At 45.3% G+C, this 23,973-nt stretch overlaps 1 protein-coding gene across 2 annotated transcripts in view; it reads right to left on the bottom strand.

The window, feature by feature from the left end:
* Positions 1–23,973, bottom strand: part of UGGT1 (UDP-glucose glycoprotein glucosyltransferase 1) — a gene marked incomplete at its 5' end in the record, with an annotated part of 158,791 nt that overhangs the window by 107,236 nt on the left and 27,582 nt on the right. For both annotated transcript variants that reach the window (XM_082251306.1, XM_082251307.1), the window contains 6 exons: positions 3,720–3,805; positions 4,840–4,959; positions 5,938–6,088; positions 18,569–18,660; positions 19,358–19,418; positions 23,114–23,213. In XM_082251306.1, the coding sequence (XP_082107432.1) occupies positions 3,720–3,805; positions 4,840–4,959; positions 5,938–6,088; positions 18,569–18,660; positions 19,358–19,418; positions 23,114–23,213 (610 nt within the window). The remainder of the gene's footprint in view (positions 1–3,719; positions 3,806–4,839; positions 4,960–5,937; positions 6,089–18,568; positions 18,661–19,357; positions 19,419–23,113; positions 23,214–23,973) is intronic.

Genomic DNA, 23,973 nt, shown 5'->3' with positions numbered 1-23,973 from the left:
GGCCTGGGACATAGGGAAGGCAACACAATGTCTTCAGTCAAATGAAAGTCAGAGACCACCTTAGTAAGGAATGACGGACAGGAGCGAAGCCACCAAAAATGGTAAAGTAGGATTGAAAACTGGTCCTTGGGGCAGCAGATCCTCCCTGAGAGGAGGTCCCCAAGGAGCATCTGCGACCAGTCGTACGAGATCGGCGTACCAAGACCGGCAAGGCCAGTCTGGAGCCACTAGAATGGCCGGAAATCCTTTCTGCCTCGATCCTGCACAGGAGTCGTGGCAGGAGTTTGAGAGGACTGGAACAAATCGGCAGCCCACCTTAGAATTACGACTACTTACTGAGCCGCCAGGACACTTCTTGTGCCTCCTTGGTGATTGACATAGACCACAGGCCGTGGCCTTGTCCGAATGAATTCGTACCAGACACCCCTGAAGACGAATTGTCCAATGAGCCAGACAAGTCTGTACGCTCTGAGTTCCAGTACATTAATTGGCAGTCTGGATTCTGCCAGGAGTCCAGACCCCCTGAACACATCTGTGCTGAGGACGCCTCCCCACCCAGACAGGCTGGCATCCTTGGTGAAAACTGTCCAGTACAGGGGGAGAAAGAATTTTTCCTGTCGAAGAGCCAGAGAACGAAGCCACCTCTAGAGACAGTTGATCCTTGTCCCAATTCACCAGAATTTATTTTGCAGAGAACTATGCAAACAGACCGCCTCGAAGGTGGACACCATCAGGCCCAGTACCCACATGTAAGCCCAGAGGGATGACCGTCTTCTGAAAAATAGAAGCTGAATTGTCTCCTGCAATGTCTGGAGTATTTCCAGAGGGAGAAACACTCTGGCTGAGGCCAAGTCCGACCCAGATAGTCCAGTTTTTGAGGACAGAACCAAAGCAGACTTCTGAAGGTTCAGAATCAAACCAAACTCCCTCAGAGTTCGCAGAGTAATTTCCAGATGTCCATCGGAGCAGTCGGAGACTCCGCTGCTCGCAGAAGATGATCACCCAGGTACCCCAGTACCGCAATCCCCCCCTGACTCAAACAATGCCAGCACCAGGGCCAACACTTTTGTGAAGACCTGGGGAGCTGAGGCGAGACCAAAGGTCAACACCACAAACTGATACTGCTCCTCGCCCACAGCAAAACAGAAGAAGCACTGGTGACCGGCGTGTATTAGAATGTGCGGGTAGGCATCCTTGATGACGATAGAAGCGAGAAGAAAACCCCCGGATGCAGGGATGCCACAATCGTGCAAATGGACTTCATGCAGGACTTCTGCACCCGCACAAAGCAGTTTAGCAGCATGAGGTCCATAATTGGAAGTACCTTGCCTTCCTTTCTGGGAACTGTAAAGAGGTTTGAATAAAAAAAAACCCCTGAAAAAGTTCCGAAGTCGGGACCGAAACAATCACCCCTTAAAGTAACAAGTCTTGCACTGCCCCAAAGAGACCCTGTAAGCGATCGGGGGACAAGTGAAGCTTGGAAGGGAAAAACCTTTCCGGAGGATAAGACCGAACTCGATCTTGTAGCCTGATCGAATAACTTTGTGGACCCACTCGCCAGGACACGAACGCACAGGCAGGGTACTCTGATGTTCTTGCAGCGCTAAAAAGGGGCAGGTGCCCCACACAATAATGGCGGGGAGGCTGTCATCAAAAAATGAACTTCCCCCACAGCGCAACCCCTTCCAAGGGACGCGCCAAGCTAAACGCATTGCCTAGTAGGCCGCGGCCTAAATTTTCGTGGGCACCCAGTCGCCATGCGCGAGACCCAGCGAAGCTGACCACCCAGAGGCAGTGGAGGGGAGAGCGGATGCCTAAACAGGAGGCATTGGTTTTGCCACCCTCACAAGGGCCACCCCACATAGTTTCCGACCAGTAGGCCACAAAGCCACTGCCTAAATTTTTGGCCGGATCTGGCCGCATGAGGCGTGGATCCGGGGAGGCTAAACCATCCGCTCCCCCAGCCCAACAGCCGCCACAGGGAGCCCAGAGGACATGCCTGCCCTAGTCACCAACCCCCAGGGTGGCAGAGAACCTTGCTCAACCCCCCACTGTGCACCAGGAAAAACCCGGTCAGCAGCAACTCCAACAAGCCCCCCTTTAGAGCATGTGGTAAAAGCCAGCTCATACCCTCACCCAGGGGGAGCAAGGGGCGAAAGACCCACAGTGACCACTGAAAGTTTAGAGGGGATGGGGGGAAGGAGGGGAACCTGGGGGTCCCACCATTCCAGGGAGGGGCCCACATCCACACCAAAACCCTCCAGGAGTAGAGGGGGACAGCTACTTACTATACCAGGAATAGAGTGGGCACCGTTCCCAGACAGACCACTGTTCCATCGGAATGTGGGTGGCTGTCGGCCAGGAGGGACCCTGTGACTCAGGCCGAGGCCAGGTCGCATGCGCCCTCACGAGGTGTTTAACTCGCAGGCTAGCCCCTGTCCAGTGAGGCTATGTCACGGCCGACAAAGCGCGGAGCTGAGGCCTGTGCGCTGGCCATACTGGGGGGACCCTCTGGATTTAGATTATCTAGTTCGTCCCCCAGTCTGGCAAATGATTGTAGATTCTCACAGGAACAAAATAACAAAGATAGGAAAAAATTCCATTTATAATCCCCACGACCAGAGATCCCAGCAAGGAACTAGGTCCTTACTCCTGACTAGGCAGAAACAAACTGAGTGCCTATAGCTGAGAGTGGGTGTATACCCTTTGGGACTGCACATAAGCATACACAAGTTTTTTACTGCCTAGTGTCCTACTCCTGTAGGGGGCAGTATAACCCAAAGGTTAAGAAGAATCAGGAGTTGTGTCCGTCAATGAACGAAAGAGAAAATCTAGGTTTACAATCACTTTAACAGCATAACTAGCATTACTAGGAGCTTAGTTACAAAGCCTCTATGATTAAGCTCCTGTTGGAGTGAAATGCATAAGAGAGGAGCAGATATATTTCCTCTGTATTGGGTGATACCAATAAATGTATTTTGGTTTTCTTAAATGTCAGTGGCTCTATTCTTGTTTTTCTACCTTTGCTGTTTTCACAGGGTCGATTAAAAAAATAGGCCAGCCCTATAAAAGAAACCCAACTATGCTTACCTTTCCAATAGCCTGTGTCTTGAATTACTGTCACTTCACTGTTACCAGGACACTGCAGGTAATCAACCTTTTCGAGTATGTTTGAATATCTGTCCCCTCAATGCAATGATTTCTCCCACCCGCTCGTATGTCTTGTGGTGAAGTATGACTTAGAAGTAGAAACCACTGCGTTCAGTGGGAGAAGCAGGTATTGCAATGGTCGGGGCCAGTGAAGTAGTCGTTTAAGACATGGGCGATCATCAGAAATGTCATGTCAGATTGGCTCCTTTTACTGGGCTTGCCTACGTTCATAAGTGGCATTTAACCATTTATTACTCTATAAGAAACTTAAAAAAAGGTTTTCCTTTAGATATACTTACCTTACACTGTCATAATACTGCAATTTCATACTAGAAGGTGAAGATAGCTTGCAACAGGACTGCCTGTCATTGGCTTACATGAGGGAGGCGAGTATGTCAGCACACAATAACAGTCCTAAAGCAAGCAGGAGGCAGGTAATGTCACAAAGTCTGCAGAATTGCCTTTGCAAGTGGTGTGACCTTCCTAAGAATATATAGCCTTTAAACAAATTTTGTCAGGTAAAACAGTGCCAACATATGTGTTTTCTTTGTACATTTGGCTTTTTTTACCTCACAGGTATATGGTTAGTCAGGAGCATCTCTGCCATGTTGATCAGCTCAGAGGTAGATTCTTGCACTGGGTCAATAAAGAGGACCTAAAGAAAGATGAGAATGAACATAACTAAGTCTTCTTTACAGCCTGTAATATAACTGTACTCAAATGTACAAACAATTAGACTGAAGACCACATCTAATATAATCTGACAGAATTAAAATAGACCTAGTGCCAAATGACCACTAAGCCTCCTTGTATAATAAATAAAAATATAAATAACCAAATTGAGCTTTATAATACTATGTCTGCCTTCACAAAACACTGCACACAGCTCCCCCAAAGGTGGTGAGTCATGTGTCAGATGCCTAATCTGCGGAAGGACAGGCACTTGTGTGAGTCAAGCAGCAATCACCATAGGTAATGGCTGGATGTGTGGACAGCCGGGAATACCTGCAGGTGCCAGCGACCTGTCATTATAACAAATGGGGCCAGCGGCTGTACCAACCCACTCAGAGCCGCAGCAGGAATCAGGAGATTTCTGCCACTACAAATCTGCACCGGCCTAAATCACCGGTGTGAATGTAGCCTAAACATGACAGATATGCCAGGTAACAATTGTAGGAGAAACAAAAAGACAAATAAATAAAAGCATATCTGAAAATATCAGGTTGTGCATGTCTCCCCAAATCTTTCTTCTACCAGAATCTATATTTTAACAATTAGTTAAATCTCAGACATGGTCTATTCATAATAGTGGGTTAAATCCAACTCGTAGTTCAAGTCTCCTGGAAACCTTGTCTGTAAAGTGAAATATCCACAAGACTTTCCTTTTACAGAAAAGTCTAAAGGAATCACCCCCCTTTTTGGGGCAATGATTTTTCTATGCCCTGTATTTGTAAGGTAGCGGGTCACCCCCATACACACCCCTAAAATGTTTGGCCACATTAGTGATAACTCCACTATTGTGTCCATTATATATCTTTTTATTCATTTCACATTTTTAAAATATGTCTCCTTAACCAAAATAGCTTTAACCTCACTACTAAGTACAAAAAAAAAAGTTTGATGTAAAAGAAAAAGTTGTAGAGGCTGTTTTAAAATCTAAACTAGCCATGAAAAAGCTACTGTACTTACAAAGTTATGGAAGTTTTTACGGATCTGTCGGATGACTCCAGGAAAGGTAGGCCGCAGAAGTTCTTGAACATTGGATGGCCACGAGCTGTATCTGCTGTCGGTCTCCAGATTGTTCACCCACTACAATGCAAGCAGACATTGACATAAATGCTCAAAGTCATAACAATGAACAGAATCTACAATCGCTGAGGCTAACATTTAGCTTTAGGTGAGAAATTCAAGACAGACAATTCTTAATAGGAGCAGCAATATATTGAGAAGCAACTCCAGGAAACAGTTGAAACCATTCAATGAATGTTATCCAAGAACAAGTCAGAAAGTCTACTCAATTTACCTTGACCTGAACTTTGTAATCCAGAGAAACAAGATTCTAGGAAGCCCCAATATGTAAATCTGGTCGGACCTACAGCCAATAGTTACAAAATTCTGCCCCTTATAACATTCATTTCTGAATCTGTGTGAAAGATTTTAAGGCATCTACACAACAGGCAAAACTGGAATAATTTAGTCTGCACACTCACAGGGCTCATCAACTGGTGTTTCCAGAAGGACAGACCAACAGTGGGATAGTATAATGCACTACAGCAATGCCTGGATAGAAAGTAAAAGTCAAGTAGTCAAAAGCAAGTAGGATGTACCTTGTTTATCTATCAAGGATTTGTTTTTGGCTAGAGTGCATCTTGATAAGCCAGAGCACCCATTGATTAGTGCCATATTTTCCCTCTTCAGCTTTCCATGGACTCCACATGTTTTTAAATCAAACGATGTGTGCACAACTGACATATTTTAATTTTTGGGTAGATAGTATTTATTAGCTTAGCCAGAAATTGCAAATCACTGGATTTCAGTGTTCCAGATAGTACACAAACTAGGTTACAACATAGTAATTCTGAATGGTTTATTAGCTATAGCCAGCAACTCATCACAACTTTCATATGCCACATAACAGGCCACATAATCAGGCAAAATTAATAGGACATTCACTTTAACAATAAGGATTTCACCAAACATTAACATTTCAGCATTAGATAAGCCTTTGATGACATATACATTTATGAACAATAATCACTGAAAGTTATAAAGAGTGGTGAAAGTTACCAGTATGGCAGAGTTTCGAATATCCACAGCATAGTCTGCATTAGATGGCTGGATGTTAAGTTTGAGGACATTATGCAATGCTGGACCTTCTATACCCAATCGGTGGAGGCCCTCCATCACCCGACCCTCATTACGCAGGACATCAAATAAACTGTATGCAATAGACAAGATGAAGAAGGATATTATCAGTCAAAAAAGTAGACAATAAAATGAGAAATAACATTTCAAAATGTGTTTGAAGATGAAAATGCAATAAACATTAGAATTGCATAAGGAATGAATATTGAATTTGAAAAATGTAATCGTAATAATAAGCCAATTTACCAAATGGGAAAAAGCTGGAATGTTTACTAAACATAAGGTTTTTCGTTTTCCATGTACAGAAGTGTTTAAAGTGGTCACTGCGCAGTTGTCAAGGGCGCTACTGTCCCATTGCTTTGTTGCCCCAAAAACTTGTCTGTCCTTTCATTTCTGTGGAGTGCATGTTACAGCTAACCACCTGAGAAACTAAAACAATCAAAAATCCATTTGAGGTCCTGACTCACAAGTTGTTTATCTAGAAGCTAAATGCTAATTGAATACAAAGATTTGACTTTGATGTTACACATACTAGATTTTCTATTCCATAATAAGAAAATGTGTTAGCTAGAAGGCACACAAGACTGTCAAACCTTGTTTGGAAATACAGGCTTTCATGGAATGATTGTTCCCTACCGCTGAAGTCAAAGAAATGTGGCAGAGTTTAGAACTAGCAAAAATGGTGTATTTGGGCATCACCAAACTTGTCCCAAATATCCAAGGCCAGCTGGGATGAAGCCAGTTCTCCAACTTAAATAAAGGAATAGCGTTACAGGATTTGGCGCATAGTGGGGTGGTGAAGAGTTAGTATCACCCTCCAGAGACCAAAATTAAGAAAGGTCACACTGGGAGTGGTTGTTTGAAGGGCATTAGTGTTGAGCGAACACGGACTGTATTATTCGTGTTCGTACCGAATAATTGGATTTTTTGTACCCGAACACGGACACGGACACTTTACTGTATGTTCGGGTAAAAATCCGTGTTCGGTCGTTTTATTTCCGGGTTTTGCATGCTTTGGCGCTCTTTTCATGGCGGGCTTTCAACAGCCAATCAACAATCGTTTAACTGGTGTGCCTTAAGCCATCCCAGCCATGCCTGCAAATGTCTCAGTAGCTGTGATTGGCCGTCTGAAGCATGTGACCAAGTCTTTATAAGTTCGAGGCAGCCGCAGCGGCGTCATTATGCTGCTTAGATTCAGGGACAGAGCACACATCAACGTGCTGGCTGCTGATTAGGGAAAGATAGGCAGGAAAAAACCATTTGTGTCCGGATAGAATTGAGGGACAGGTCGGAGTGTTTAGGCAGGGCGAGTTGTAGGCATTTTAGGGATAGAGTCTGCTGAATTATATAGGGTCAGTGTCTTCTACAAACTACAATCGATATTGCTGTGTGGGGGGTGGGGTGAATCTGCACTCAATCCTGATCTACGATCTCTTCTCAATCCTGTTAGGGACAGAGTCTGCTGAATTTTAGGGAAACTGTGTTCTACAAACTACAATCGATATTGCTGTGTGGGGGGTGGGGTGAATCTGCACTCAATCCTGATCTACGATCTCTTCTCAATCCTGTTAGGGACAGAGTCTGCTGAATTTTAGGGAAACTGTGTTCTACAAACTACAATCGATATTGCTGTGTGGGGGGTGGGGTGAATCTGCACTCAATCCTGATCTACGATCTCTTCTCAATCCTGTTAGGGACAGAGTCTGCTGAATTTTAGGGAAACTGTGTTCTACAAACTACAATCGATATTGCTGTGTGGTGTGGGATTGGAGATAGGCAGGTGTCGGTGATCCACATCCATTTTTCTGTGTGTGAGCTGCAGTGAACACAATCTTTTTGGGCTGCAGTGAACACAATCTTTTTGGGCTGCAGTGAACACAATCTTTTTGGGCTGCAGTGAACACAATCTTTTTGGGCTGCAGTGAACACAATCTTTTTGGGCTGCAGTGAACACAATCTTTTTGGGGTGCAGTGAACAAAATCTTTTTGGGGTGCAGTGAACACAATCCTTTTTGGTGTGCAGTGAACACAATCTTTGTGGGGTGCAGTGAACAAAATCCTTTGTGGGGTGCAGTGAACACAATCTTTTTGGGGTGCAGTGAACAAAATCCTTTTTGGGGTGCAGTGAACAACATCCTTTTTGGGGTGCAGTGAACACAATCTTTTTGGGGTGCAGTGAACAAAATCCTTTGTGGGGTGCAGTGAACACAATCTTTTTGGGGTGCAGTGAACACAATCTTTTTGGGGTGGAGTGAACAACATCCTTTTTGGGGTGCAGTGAACAAAATCCTTTTTGGGGTGCAGTGAACAAAATCATTTTTGGGGTGCAGTGAACACAATCTTTTTGGGGTGCAGTGAACACAATCTTTGTGGGGTGCAGTGAACACAATCTTTTTGGGGTGGAGTGAACAACATCCTTTTTGGGGTGCAGTGAACAACATCCTTTTTGGGGTGCAGTGAACACAATCTTTTTGGGGTGCAGTGAACACAATCTTTGTGGGGTACAGTGAACAGAATCTTTGTGGGGTGCAGTGAACACAATCTTTGGGGGGTACAGTGAACACAATCTTTGTGAGGTGCAGTGAACACAATCTTTGTGGGGTGCAGTGAACACAATCATTGTGGGGTGCAGTGAACTCAATCTTTGTGGGGTACAGTGAACACAATCTCATACTGAAGGTTTGAGGGTGCTGCCTGTTCCATACTCCCCCTACTCCTCATCTAGCCTTTTAGGGGTACAAACAATAGTAATTGGGGCCTAGTGTGGTTGTGTACGTGTGATATACATACACTTTTTTGGGATCATATTTTCTATTCCGCTATTTAATCAAAAACCTTTGGGGATCAGTTAAATTGGGGGATAGTCTGTGTTGGTACGTGTGAGAGAGATCCACCTTTCCAAGTTGTTGGGGTTCATCTCATACTTCTGAAGGTTTGAGGGTGCTGCCTGTTCCATACTCCCCCTACTCCTAGCCTTTTAGGGGTACAAACAATAGTAATTGGGGCCTAGTGTGGTTGTGTACGTGTGATATACATACACTTTTTTGGGATCATATTTTCTATTCCGCTATTTAATCAAAAACCTTTGGGGATCAGTTAAATTGGGGGATAGTCTGTGTTGGTACGTGTGAGAGAGATCCACCTTTCCAAGTTGTTGGGGTTCATCTCATACTTCTGAAGGTTTGAGGGTGCTGCCTGTTCCATACTCCCCCTACTCCTAGCCTTTTAGGGGTACAAACAATAGTAATTGGGGCCTAGTGTGGTTGTGTACGTGTGATATACATACACTTTTTTGGGATCATATTTTCTATTCCGCTATTTAATCAAAAACCTTTGGGGATCAGTTAAATTGGGGGATAGTCTGTGTTGGTACGTGTGAGAGAGATCCACCTTTCCAAGTTGTTGGGGTTCATCTCATACTTCTGAAGGTTTGAGGGTGCTGCCTGTTCCATACTCCCCCTACTCCTAGCCTTTTAGGGGTACAAACAATAGTAATTGGGGCCTAGTGTGGTTGTGTACGTGTGATATACATACACTTTTTTGGGATCATATTTTCTATTCCGCTATTTAATCAAAAACCTTTGGGGATCAGTTAAATTGGGGGATAGTCTGTGTTGGTACGTGTGAGAGAGATCCACCTTTCCAAGTTGTTGGGGTTCATCTCATACTTCTGAAGGTTTGAGGGTGCTGCCTGTTCCATACTCCCCCTACTCCTAGCCTTTTAGGGGTACAAACAATAGTAATTGGGGCCTAGTGTGGTTGTGTACGTGTGATATACATACACTTTTTTGGGATCATATTTTCTATTCCGCTATTTAATCAAAAACCTCTGGGGATCAGTTAAATTGGGGGATAGTCTGTGTTGGTACGTGTGAGAGAGATCCACCTTTCCAAGTTGTTGGGGTTCATCTCATACTTCTGAAGGTTTGAGGGTGCTGCCTGTTCCATACTCCCCCTACTCCTAGCCTTTTAGGGGTACAAACAATAGTAATTGGGGCCTAGTGTGGTTGTGTACGTGTGATATACATACACTTTTTTGGGATCATATTTTCTATTCCGCTATTTAATCAAAAACCTCTGGGGATCAGTTAAATTGGGGGATAGTCTGTGTTGGTACGTGTGAGAGAGATCCACCTTTCCAAGTTGTTGGGGTTCATCTCATACTTCTGAAGGTTTGAGGGTGCTGCCTGTTCCATACTCCCCCTACTCCTAGCCTTTTAGGGGTACAAACAATAGTAATTGGGGCCTAGTGTGGTTGTGTACGTGTGATATACATACACTTTTTTGGGATCATATTTTCTATTCCGCTATTTAATCAAAAACCTCTGGGGATCAGTTAAATTGGGGGATAGTCTGTGTTGGTACGTGTGAGAGAGATCCACCTTTCCAAGTTGTTGGGGTTCATCTCATACTTCTGAAGGTTTGAGGGTGCTGCCTGTTCCATACTCCCCCTACTCCTAGCCTTTTAGGGGTACAAACAATAGTAATTGGGGCCTAGTGTGGTTGTGTACGTGTGATATACATACACTTTTTTGGGATCATATTTTCTATTCCGCTATTTAATCAAAAACCTTTGGGGATCAGTTAAATTGGGGGATAGTCTGTGTTGGTACGTGTGAGAGAGATCCACCTTTCCAAGTTGTTGGGGTTCATCTCATACTTCTGAAGGTTTGAGGGTGCTGCCTGTTCCATACTCCCCCTACTCCTAGCCTTTTAGGGGTACAAACAATAGTAATTGGGGCCTAGTGTGGTTGTGTACGTGTGATATACATACACTTTTTTGGGATCATATTTTCTATTCCGCTATTTAATCAAAAACCTCTGGGGATCAGTTAAATTGGGGGATAGTCTGTGTTGGTACGTGTGAGAGAGATCCACCTTTCCAAGTTGTTGGGGTTCATCTCATACTTCTGAAGGTTTGAGGGTGCTGCCTGTTCCATACTCCCCCTACTCCTAGCCTTTTAGGGGTACAAACAATAGTAATTGGGGCCTAGTGTGGTTGTGTACGTGTGATATACATACACTTTTTTGGGATCATATTTTCTATTCCGCTATTTAATCAAAAACCTCTGGGGATCAGTTAAATTGGGGGATAGTCTGTGTTGGTACGTGTGAGAGAGATCCACCTTTCCAAGTTGTTGGGGTTCATCTCATACTTCTGAAGGTTTGAGGGTGCTGCCTGTTCCATACTCCCCCTACTCCTAGCCTTTTAGGGGTACAAACAATAGTAATTGGGGCCTAGTGTGGTTGTGTACGTGTGATATACATACACTTTTTTGGGATCATATTTTCTATTCCGCTATTTAATCAAAAACCTTTGGGGATCAGTTAAATTGGGGGATAGTCTGTGTTGGTACGTGTGAGAGAGATCCACCTTTCCAAGTTGTTGGGGTTCATCTCATACTTCTGAAGGTTTGAGGGTGCTGCCTGTTCCATACCCCCCCTACTCCTCATCTAGCCTTTTAGGGGTACAAACAATAGTAATTGGGGCCTAGTGTGGTTGTGTACGTGCGAGATACATACACTTTTTTTGATCATATTTCCTATTCCGCTATTCAATAAAAACCTTTGAGGATCAATTGAATTGCGGGATAGTCTGTGTCGGTACGTGTGAGAGAGATCCACCTTTCCAAGTTGTTGGGGTTCATCTCATACTTCTGAAGGTTTGAGGGTGCTGCCTGTTCCATACCCCCCCTACTCCTCATCTAGCCTTTTAGGGGTACAAACAATAGTAATTGGGGCCTAGTGTGGTTGTGTACGTGCGAGATACATACACTTTTTTTGATCATATTTCCTATTCCGCTATTCAATAAAAACCTTTGAGGATCAATTGAATTGCGGGATAGTCTGTGTCGGTACGTGTGAGAGAGATCCACCTTTCCAAGTTGTTGGGGTTCATCTCATACTTCTGAAGGTTTGAGGGTGCTGCCTGTTCCATACCCCCCCTACTCCTCATCTAGCCTTTTAGGGGTACAAACAATAGTAATTGGGGCCTAGTGTGGTTGTGTACGTGCGAGATACATACACTTTTTTTGATCATATTTCCTATTCCGCTATTCAATAAAAACCTTTGAGGATCAATTGAATTGCGGGATAGTCTGTGTCGGTACGTGTGAGAGAGATCCACCTTTCCAAGTTGTTGGGGTTCATCTCATACTTCTGAAGGTTTGAGGGTGCTGCCTGTTCCATACCCCCCCTACTCCTCATCTAGCCTTTTAGGGGTACAAACAATAGTAATTGGGGCCTAGTGTGGTTGTGTACGTGCGAGATACATACACTTTTTTTTGATCATATTTCCTATTCCGCTATTCAATAAAAACCTTTGAGGATCAATTGAATTGCGGGATAGTCTGTGTCGGTACGTGTGAGAGAGATCCACCTTTCCAAGTTGTTGGGGTTCATCTCATACTTCTGAAGGTTTGAGGGTGCTGCCTGTTCCATACTCCCCCTACTCCTCATCTAGCCTTTTAGGGGTACAAACAATAGTAATTGGGGCCTAGTGTGGTTGTGTACGTGCGAGATACATACACTTTTTTTGATCATATTTCCTATTCCGCTATTCAATAAAAACCTTTGAGGATCAATTGAATTGCGGGATAGTCTGTGTCGGTACGTGTGAGAGAGATCCACCTTTCCAAGTTGTTGGGGTTCATCTCATACTTCTGAAGGTTTGAGGGTGCTGCCTGTTCCATACCCCCCCTACTCCTCATCTAGCCTTTTAGGGGTACAAACAATAGTAATTGGGGCCTAGTGTGGTTGTGTACGTGCGAGATACATACACTTTTTTTGATCATATTTCCTATTCCGCTATTCAATAAAAACCTTTGAGGATCAATTGAATTGCGGGATAGTCTGTGTCGGTACGTGTGAGAGAGATCCACCTTTCCAAGTTGTTGGGGTTCATCTCATACTTCTGAAGGTTTGAGGGTGCTGCCTGTTCCATACTCCCCCTACTCCTCATCTAGCCTTTTAGGGGTACAAACAATAGTAATTGGGGCCTAGTGTGGTTGTGTACGTGTGATATACATACACTTTTTTTGGATCATATTTTCTATTCCGCTATTCAATAAAAACCTTTCTAGGGCAAGATCTTAAATTACAGAAATATGAGGAGACCGTCAAATAAGGGCCGTGGCCTGGGTCGTGGTGCTGCTGGTAGAGCTCCTGTTGCAAGGAGAGGACATGGTCGATCTGTGCCAGCTACACGCACAAGTGAAACACCTTCCTCAAGTGTGAGTAGGCGACAGAACCTGCATCAGTATTTGGTAGGGCATCAAACGCCCCTAGAAGTGATGAGGCCAGAACAAGTTGAGGCGATAGTAGATTGGTTTGCTGCTGACAGTGCCTCCAGTTCCTTCACATTGTCTCCCACCCAGTCTACTGCAGAAAGGTCAGAGTTGGCACCTGCAGCCAATGTCCAACCGTCTTTCACCTCACCCCCTTGCAAATCAGGCCAGCAGTCTGAGCCCCAAGCCATACAGCAGTCTCTTATTCTTTTTGAGGACTCTGTCAGCAGGGTTTCCCAGGGCCATCCACCTAGCCCTGCCCCAGAAGTGGAAGAGATTGAGTGCAGCGATGCCCAACCACTTATTCCTCAAGATGAGTACATGCAAGGATCATCGCAGCACGTCTCCGATGATGACGAAACGCAGGTGCCAACTGCTGCGGCGTTCAGCATTGTGGAGACCGACAAGGAGGGCAGGGGTGAAGACTGGGTGGAAGATGATGTGGAGGACGATGAGGTCCTCGACCCCACATGGAATGAACGTCATGCAGGTGAACTGAGTAGTTTGGAGGAAGAGGCGGTGGTCGCACAGAGCCACCAGCACAGCAGAAGAGGGAGCAGGGTGCAGAAGCGGAGCGGCCGTGCCCTAGACACTACGCCCGCTACTGCCCAACGCAGCAAGGGAACGAGCGCACCAAAGTCAGCTCAAAGGAGTTCTCTAGCGTGGAAGTTCTTTAGAAAATGTGCTGATGACAGGACACGAGTGGTTTGCACCCTGTGCAATCAGAGCTTGAAGCGAGGCATGAACCTTCTCAACCTGAGCACAACCTGCATGATCAGGCATCTAAGTGCAAAGCACGAGCTGCAGTGGAGTACACACCTTCAAAACCAAGAAACGTCTCTGGCTCATCCTGCTTCCTCTTCTGCTGCAGTCTCGGCCGCTCCAGCCACATCTGTAGTGATACCGGCACCTGCCACCCCGCAAACAGACGATCTGTCAGCAACACCACCACCTGGGTCACCAACAACCATCTCCACAATGTCCCGTGGAAGCGTTCAGCTTTCCATCTCCCAAACACTTGAGAGGAAGAGGAAGTACCCCCCTACCCACCCGCGATCCCTGGCCCTGAATGCCAGCATTTCAAAATTATTGGCCTTTGAAATGCTGTCATTCCGTCTGGTGGAGACGCACAGTTTTAAAAACCTTATGTCGGTGGCTGTCCCACAGTACGTCGTGCCCAGCCGCCACTACTTTTCCAGGCAAGCCATCCCTTCCCTGCACAACCAAGTGGGGGAAAAAATCAGGTGTGCACTGCGCAACGCCATCTGTGCCAAGGTCCACCTAACTACGGATACGTGGACCAGTAAGCACGGTCAGGGGCGTTATATCTCCCTAACGGCACACTGGGTAAATGCAGTGGCGGATGGGCCTGAGGCGGATAGCAATTTGGCGCATGTCCTTCCACCACCGAGGATTGCAGGGCGCTTCAGTTTGCCTCCTGTTCCTAACTCCTCCTACTCCGCTTCCTCATCCTCTACCGCCTCCTCATCCGGACAGCGTAACACCTTCACCACCAACTTCAGCACGGCCAGGGGTAAACGACAGCAGGCAGTTTTACAACTTGCCTGTTTGGGGGACAAACCACACACCGCGCAGGAGTTGTGGAGGAGCATGGAACAGCAGACAAATGAGTGGTTGCTGCCAGCGAGCCTCAAGCCCGGCCTGGTGGTGTGCGATAACGGGCGAAATCTCATAGCAGCTCTGGGCCTAGCCGGTTTGACGCACATCCCTTGCCTGGCGCATGTGCTGAATTTGGTGGTGCAGAGGTTCCTTAAAAACTACCCCGATATGTCAGAGCTGCTGCAGAAAGTGCGGGCCGTTTGTGCGCACTTTCGGCGTTCTCACCCTGCTGCTGCTCGCCTGGCAGCGCTGCAGCGTAACTTCGGCCTTCCCGCTCACCGCCTCATATGTGACGTGCCCACAAGGTGGAACTCCACCTTGCACATGCTGGAAAGACTGTGCGAGCAGCAGCAGGCCATAGTGGAGTTTCAGCTGCAGCACGCACGCGTGAGTCGCTCTGCGGAACAGCACCACTTCACCACCAATAACTGGGCCTCCATGCGAGACCTGTGTGCCTTGTTGCGCTGTTTTGAGTACTCCACCAACATGGCCAGTGGCAATGACGCCGTTCTCAGCTTAACTATCCCACTTCTATGCCTCCTTGAAAAAACAATTCGGGCGATGATGGAAGAGGATGTGGCACAGGATGAGGAGGAGGAGGAGGATGAAGAGGTAACATTTCCAAGGCTTTCAGGGCAGTCATTCGCAAGGGGCTCCGAGGGTGGGTTCCTGCACACGCAAACGCCAGGGACGCAATTGTCCAGCAGGGGCACAGTTCTGGAGGATGAGGAGGATGAGGAGGAGGAGGAGCTGGAGGAGGAGATGGAACCATGTTCACAGCAGGGTGGCACCCAGGCCAGCTCATGGCCATCACTGGTGCGTGGCTGGGGGGATACAGAGGACACGGACCATACACCTCCCACAGAGGACAGCCTTTCGTTGCCTCTGGGCAGCCTGGCACACATGAGCGATTACATGCTGCAGTGTCTCCACAACGACCGCCGAGTTGCCCACATTCTAACTTGTGCTGATTACTGGGTGGCCACGCTGCTGGATCCCCGTTACAAGGACAACGTACCGTCCTTAATTCACTCACTGGAGCGCGATCGCAAGATGCGCGAGTACAAGCGCACGCTGGTAGACGCCATGCTGCTGGCATTCCCATCTGACAGCGGGGCCACAGTGGAAGCACAAGGCAGAGGAGGAGGAGGAGGAGGTCGCCAACGCAACCAGGGCACCGCCAGCACCTCAGAAGGCAGGGTTAGCATGGCCGAAATGTGGAAAAGCTTTGTCAGCACGCCACAACAAACAGCAGCACCAGCAGCTCAGATGGAACGTCTTAGCAGGAGGCAGCATTTTACCAACATGGTGGAGCAGTATGTGTGCACACGCCTACATGTAGTGAATGACGGGTCTGCCCCCTTCAACTTCTGGGTCTCCAAATTGGGCACATGGCCTGAGCTTGCCCTTTACGCCTTGGAGGTGCTGGCGTGCCCTGCAGCCAGTGTATTATCTGAACGGGTATTTAGCACGGCTGGGGGCGTTATAACAGACAAGCGCAGCCGCCTGTCCAGAGACAATGTGGACAAGCTCACGTTCATTAAAATGAACCAGGCATGGATCCCACGGGACTTTTCCGTACCTTATGCAGAATAGCAATGGATACCGACCTTACCCACCCATTGTTCCATTTTTGCTCTTTCTCACTCTTTTGGGGTGTACCCTCATTTAAAATTTGTGAAAAGAAGCAGTGTTGGCTACCTCGTCCTCCTCCTCAGGGCCAGATTAATGTAGGGTCTATTGGAGCTGCAGCTCCAGGCCCCTACCTTTTATATAGGCCCCGGGTTGGCCATATTCACTGTTACCGCTCTTCTGTCACTTGTAAACACAGAAGTCTGGCTTCTATGCTCGCTTCCCCAGGCAGCACCCTCAGAACCTCCCCACACAGCGTGAAGGCCGGACAAGGAGGGACAGTTGGCGATGCATGGATGTGTTTATGGGCTTCAGAGACAGCATCCCATGTTGAATTAGGCATGCATGGCTGCACCCTTCCTCCTCTGGGTGCATGGCAAGGCACGGCCCTAAGGCCCTTCAAAATCCTCAGCACCAAGCCCATGATGCTGTTAATCCGGCCCTGGTCCTCCTCCACCGCCGCTTCCACCTACACCGCCCATAGGTGTGCGCAGCCTATTGCATTAAGGTGTGCACCCCAAAGTTGAAATACACATGCATGTGTTTGCCAGCAGGGAGAGTAATGTATCGGGGCCATGTACCTGTAGGCAAGGAGAAATAGAGCAGAGCAGGTCCCAGGGAGATCTTTCCCATCTCCTCACTGGCAATGCTATGTGCCCTAGGTGATTAGGGTGTGCCCAGGCACACCCAGCACACCCTGTGCGCACGCCTATGTCACCGCCACATCCACCACCACCTCAACCTCCCTCCTACTCCATATGGGCCTAGTCCTTCAGAGATGAAGAAGAACATTGTTTTATTTTTCTGTTTTTTTTTGTTGTTTTAAGTTATTTCCCTATCCACATTTGTTTGCAGAGCACTTGCCATGCTCTTAATTACGTTTTGCTGCCATTTGCAGCACTCTAGCCCTTTCCTTTGGTGTTTTAGAGCCATTTTAGTGCCTTAAAGTTCGGGTCCCCATTGACTTCAATGGGGTTCGGTGTCCGGGAAAAGTTCGGTAAAAGTCCGGGACACGGACCCGGACTTTTTTTTAAAGTTCGGCCGAACCCGTCGAACACGGACATCTAGGTGTCCGCTCAACCCTAAAGGGCATGACTGCCCCTCCGTGCAAAGGTACCAGAATGATGGGATTTTAATTTTAAGAAGAGGGTTGGGGGTAGCACCTTACTCCCTAGAGGTGGGACATATATTCTAGAGCCTTCTCTATTCCCATGCAAATGGTATTGCGGGAGAAATCAGGAAATTCAGTTCCCAGACTAAGTAAGGCAAATATAGACAGGTGTGACCACTCCTTGTTAATACATCGGAATAGCAAGCAGATGGGCAATTTAAATTGGCAATTTCAATTAAAGTAGCCAGATACCCACTCGAGGATACTAAATTTAAAATAATGCGTACATCTTAAGTAGTTTTTTTTTTTTTCAGTTCAAATAAGAACAGGAAATCCTACACACAACTGGAAATTCTTCCTAACCATTTTTTTAGTTCCAAGGTTAGCCACTCACACTGGATTAGGTTTCTCTAGTGCAATGCAACCTGTCCGCAAAAAAAGACAGAGGAGCAGCTCTGAGGAGTGATAGTCTGAGAGATGCACTGCTGTTAAATAACCTGGTCAGCAGGGGACAGGAAGAACCCCAACAATAATCAGAGGGAGAATCACAGGGTTAAGGAAAATCACCATCCCAATTTGTCCTTGTGACAGGTATCACAGAGTGAAATCAAAGGAAAATCCCAAATTATGAGTGGTCATCAGAACAGGAATAGTGGGGTGATCTTCCAAAGGGGACACTCGGTTTGGTACTCTGATGACTACCAGGGATTTCCCTAACCTTGGAGGGACTCCCTCTCACTTCATATACTGGCTATAAGACAGGAAGTTAAAGAAAATGTCCCCCAATGGGACAAAGATGGTAAAAAGAACTGACTTGTATCTGTTCCTTACTCTATCCAAAATGCCTCAGTTCCACTTTAAGTTATCTCACTTTTTTTCGTATTCAGCTCCATGCTCACCATACCTGAAGATGTCTTGGCTGTCCAGATCAATAACCATTCCATTAATAAACAGAGCAGAGTCTCCAGGATGTAGGCCAAGGTTATTCTTAAAATACTAAAGAAGAATCATAAAAGAATATCTCATCAACAAACAAACAAAAATTTATGTGTGTGTGAATTCAAATATTTGTCCCTTTATACAGTATGATTTTTGACAATTAAATCATCTTTTTAATATTAACTCAATATAGCCCAAGGAGAATATGTACAATACAAAGAACATATCCATGGCCATAGAACAGTCATTGTAGGTGTCTCAAGCCTGAAGAATTTCCTACTTGGACTGCTATATTAGTGCTAAATAAAGAGGCCCTTGAAAAAAAGGCCAATGCAGTTATTTATATAGTCATTCCCTTTACAGGTCATGGCCACAAGACAACTGACAAATCTACGATGTTAAATATATGTTAAACAATGTTTATTTTAGCAATGCTTCTTTAATGTCTTAGTGAACATAGGGATGTATAAAAGTGTTTATAATAAGACAATGCAAAGGCAAAGGTAATGTGCAAAGTGCAACAAGCTGGAACACCCAGAATTGACCTTTTGTTTGTTTAGGGTAATCCAAACTATGAAAGAGAATTGCCGATTGGTTGCTACACTTTGTATTTTAACATATGTAACAAACAAGACGAGTGTAAGCAATGAAATCACCATCACTACCACATGCCTGCCCACTGTCAGTAGGTACTTTCACCATACAGATCATAGAGCAATGTCTTTCTAAATCAGAAAGGATTCACATTACTCACTTTTTGATTGTCTTCTACTTCTTTCCTCAAAGCAGGATCAACAGCGGTCTTTGTTAAAGCTCTGGTAAAGGAAATTAAATTAAACAATTTAAATGCATAAATGTTATTTATTACATACATTTCCTGGCCCTAGAGGCAGCTACTAGTTCCACAATGTAATCTGCCTGCCTGAACACTGCTTTGGCTGGATGTAGCAGCCCTAGCTGATACAATTACAGCTTAGCTTAAAGAATACCCACAGAGAGATGTGATGCAGTTGCCTGTCTTAACCAAACTATTAAAGAAGACCTATAGACTTTTTAATATGTTTTTAAACAAACATTTAAAAAATATCAGCTAAAAGGACCATAAGCAACATGTGACTGACCTGAAGACATCTAAAAAAAGAGAAAGTATAAAAAGGAAGGGTGGAAGGTTGAAGCCCAGAGCTGGACTTTAATGTTCTTAAGGGCTCTTTCACACAGCCGCTCCGTATGTCCGCAAATCATCCTATTTTTTTGTGGATGATTTGCGGACATAATGTAAGTCAATGGCATTGCGGATGTCAGCGGAATACCATCCGCTGACATCTGATTTCCTTCCTTTCAGTTCTGTTCCGTTTTTTCGAACGGAACAGAACCCTATTTTTCCTCCGTTCAAAAAACGGAAAGGAAGGAAAATCGGATGTCAGCGGTGTCATCCGCTGACATCCGCAATCCCCATAGACTTATATTAGGGCAGCATATCATCCGCAAACGGATGGGATGATATGTGGGCATACGGAGCGGATGAAAGAGCCCTAAAAAAACGCTGTTTTTATAGAATAGTTTATGCTGCTACATTTATACATGGTCAGTCACTTTACTCATTACATAAGTAGGCTGATCAATGTATCTTAATAGCGAAGTATGCCTCTAAATATTTTAAAATAACCCCAATTCACCCGATAGCCCAAGGCAAGGTCCTCTTTGTCTGTTTGGCATATCAGCGCAGCAGAGGCAGCACTGTCAGCCCACTCAAAAAGTTATGAGCATACTTAATTATCCTTTCTTCAACAGGTATTTTGTTCTGTACTTGCAGCATTTTTAGGGAGACCAAACATGGGGAAATGTGCATGTATTGCAATGATATACTGAATATTTCTTTTTAAATTTTCTCACAAATACGCTTTAAAATTCCACACCACAGTTCCTTGATACCAATAGGAATTTCTAGATCTGTCTCTCAGCCTTTTTTATACCAGAGAAACCCCTGAAATACATTTAAAGTCTTAGAGAACTTTCTTTTAAATATGATTATATCTATAACTTATGTTACTGTAACATAAGTTGTAAATACTATAGTAAATTAAAGAATAAAGAATGTGAGGATCTAGCCAAGGATGATATCTGTTAGGATAGGATCTGATAGGATCTGATAGGATAGGATCTGATAGGATGATATCGGATGTACGTTGTGCTCTATGCGAAAACATTAGTTTCAGCATGAAATGAAAGCAATTATAATAATGATTGAATTAGAAGCACGGACAGTGAAAACTGTAATGTCACTTCACATTGGTGACCATTGAAGTGCCCCATTACACTGGCGGTCAGTAGTAAAATGCCCCTTTAAGTCCCGGTTCACACTTGTGTGATGCGGGAAGGCTGAGAATTTGCAGCCTGTTCCCGCATTGCAAGCGCACATCTGGCAGTTCCCACTGCCATATGCTATACGCAGGGGGTGTCGATTAAATGTTAACGACACCCCCAGTTTGATCGCATATCGCAGTGCGATCTGACAGTTCGCACAGGATCGGATCGCACAAGCGTGAACCACTGTGCGATACGATCCTGATGGGGCTGGAAAAAAGGGTCCTGTGCGTCTTTTTGTGCGGGTGCAGTGCGAATTTCAGCCATACAAAGTGTATGGCTGAATTCGCATCCGCACATGTAATGAAGGAGCAGTGCGCTCGTCGCACTCGCAAGAGTGTGAACCGGCCCTAAATGCTGTTAAAAAAAGAAAAAAATACTGGGTTTAAAGCAGAACTTTACCCAAACGAGGAAGTTCTGCTTGTTTGCATCCTCACCCCCTCTACTGCCACATTTGGCACTTTTTTGGGCGGGGTACCTGGTTTTGACAGGTACCTGCTCCCACTTCTGGGTCAGATCGCCACGGTGATATGTGAGAATGTTCAGCCCCCTCCTCCTTCCCCCAAGCAGCCTACTGGGACACACACGAGTCCCAGAAGACTGCAGGACCATTCACAAAGCACTGCACGGCTCGCACACGTGCAGTAGGTAAAGCGACAGTGAAGCCAAAAGGCTTTTCTAATGGTTTCCCTTACAAAAGATGCTAGAATCGGCTTGGGTGCGGACATCGCTGGATTCCTGAACAGGTAAGTGTCCTTATATTAAAAGTCAGCAGCTACAGTATTTGTGGCTGCTGACTTTTCATTTTTTTTTTTTTTTAGGGAGTCTGGAGCTCCTCTTGTGGTTTCCTCCCTGAGAGATAAAAGCAGGGGCTTCACCGGTCCCACAATGCTGACTCTGCCAAATATCGATCATAGAACTATGCAGGCACCGTCAGTCATGAGATCCACCACTACCTACTACTGAAGGGACCCCTGGCAACCTCTGAAGAATGCCAAGGATTCCACATAAAGTCTTCTCTAGATTCTAATTTACAATTAGATCATTGTGACCAAATTTCAACAATAGTACACAACACATCTGCACGCTTTCATTTCTTCTAAATAATAAAGAAGATATATTTTAATTAACAGATATATTTTAACCCTAAGCTAAGCAGTAGTGTATACTGTAAAAAAAGGTTTCTTCTGTTACATGCATGGATGTGTACTGAGGAGGGCCTGGTACAAAAGTTAATCTCACTTAAAGGACTTTTTGAAACATTTAATGGTTACGAGCATCAAATACAGCCAACACATTTTTGGGGGAAAAAACGTCCTCTTCTTCAGGCCTTCAGCAGTCCATGTTAATAAAATTATGACAGAATGAACTATGGGACCTGTGTTAGGTGGTTGTAAACCTCAGACATGAAATATGAAAAACACAACCCTCTAAACTGTGTACTTGTCTCTCTTCAAAGCTCTGAGTGTCATGTCGCTCTGCTGCCTGTTTCCTCTGTTGTCAGAATGATTTAATTCTGGCAGCTTTTCCCTAAACCAAGATTTAAAAATGGTGACGAGGAGGGAGCTGCAGTGCTCAGCCTGTGACTTATATCCACAGCTGTGCTTGTTCTCTGTACTGTGTGAAGGGAGTGTGTCCCTTCCCTCCAATCAGGGCTCAGAGCTGTCCGCTGTGCGAAAACTTCAGATCCCCGCCCCCCTTCTCCTAGAACGAAGGGAAATCCTTTCTTCTGTGTGTTTTCAGAACGATCTACAGTAGAAATGGCTATAGATACACAACTATAAAGGACGTTGGGGGATTTGTTTAATGTCTGTGTATCACCTATTGCTAGTCATTTCACTGGGTACATGTGAAGGTTTAAAACCACTTTAAGGCTTGAAGAAGACCAACATCTCCTGACAACACTTTACTCAGCCAGCCATTATATACAGGCAATCCAAGGATGCCTTTGCACTTTGTGGTGTATATGGACCAATACCACTTTGCTTTGTTCAGCTGGTCTCAAATAACCCGTAAAAAATATTCCCTAGAAACCAGCATTAGAAAAGAACATCTGGAATCTGACTGCTTGCAAAGGCTTGCTTTCCTTTCCTTAAATCCAGTTACTCTGGACCAGAAAAAAGAAGTCATATAAGTTACAACTTACCTGGCCTTAGTAGGAAAATTCTGGCTCAAATCTCTCATTATCGTCAGAGCATCAGAGGAGGGAGCAGCCAGGATACGAGCCGCAGTCTGAAAGCTCAGATCTTAACGAGAAGAAAAGTACACATATTTATATGAAAAAAAAAAACACATGGTGGGAAGTACTTTACTACAGTTACCATAATGACTTAGAAAAACAAAATAGACTAAATAAGAATCTTAACTCTGAACTCCAGGCAGAAGTTCAAATATGGGAGCTGTTCACCTGCAGTCAATTCTGAAATATGCAGAGCCATAACTGACAGCCTGACATTCCTTCACAGGCATTCAGCAATACACCTAGGTTACCTCCCCACACCCACTATACGTCTGAACAGTGCAGAAGAATTAAGAATGGTGATGTGTCCTCTTATTGTTTGTCAGCATACTTATTTTGTCAGCACCTATGCATTTGGCCCTTTCTCTCACAGTCTGAGTGGTGCTGTACAGAGAAGAAGCAGGTACCAAGCTGAAATGTGATAAAGCAAAATGTTCTACTCAGTGCTCCTAGAGGGGTTTTCTGTGAAAGCAAAATAAGAAGATCGGCCATAACTGTCTGCCCTCCACTTCCAGGCATTCTTAGACAGCTGAGAGATCCAAAACCTGTAGAACCAAGTTCAGAAGATACAGAAGGGACCTTACAGTTGGCATACAGAAGCCACCATTGCCTCAACTGGTTCTTTACATATACAGTGGGATCTAGAGTTAAAGGCGAAGTTCACCTATCATAACATGTTACACCTTTATCCAGGGTGTAACATGAAAGATGCATTTTACCTAGCAGCCCCTGCAACTTTTCGAGCCCCCATTGTGACAGTGGGCCAG

Source organism: Pelophylax lessonae, assembly GCF_965119305.1.
Source record: "Pelophylax lessonae genome assembly, chromosome: 3".
NCBI lineage: Eukaryota > Metazoa > Chordata > Amphibia > Anura > Ranidae > Pelophylax > Pelophylax lessonae.
The sequence above is the reverse complement of the archived record's forward strand: the minus strand, read 5'-3'. Positions and strand labels throughout refer to the sequence as shown.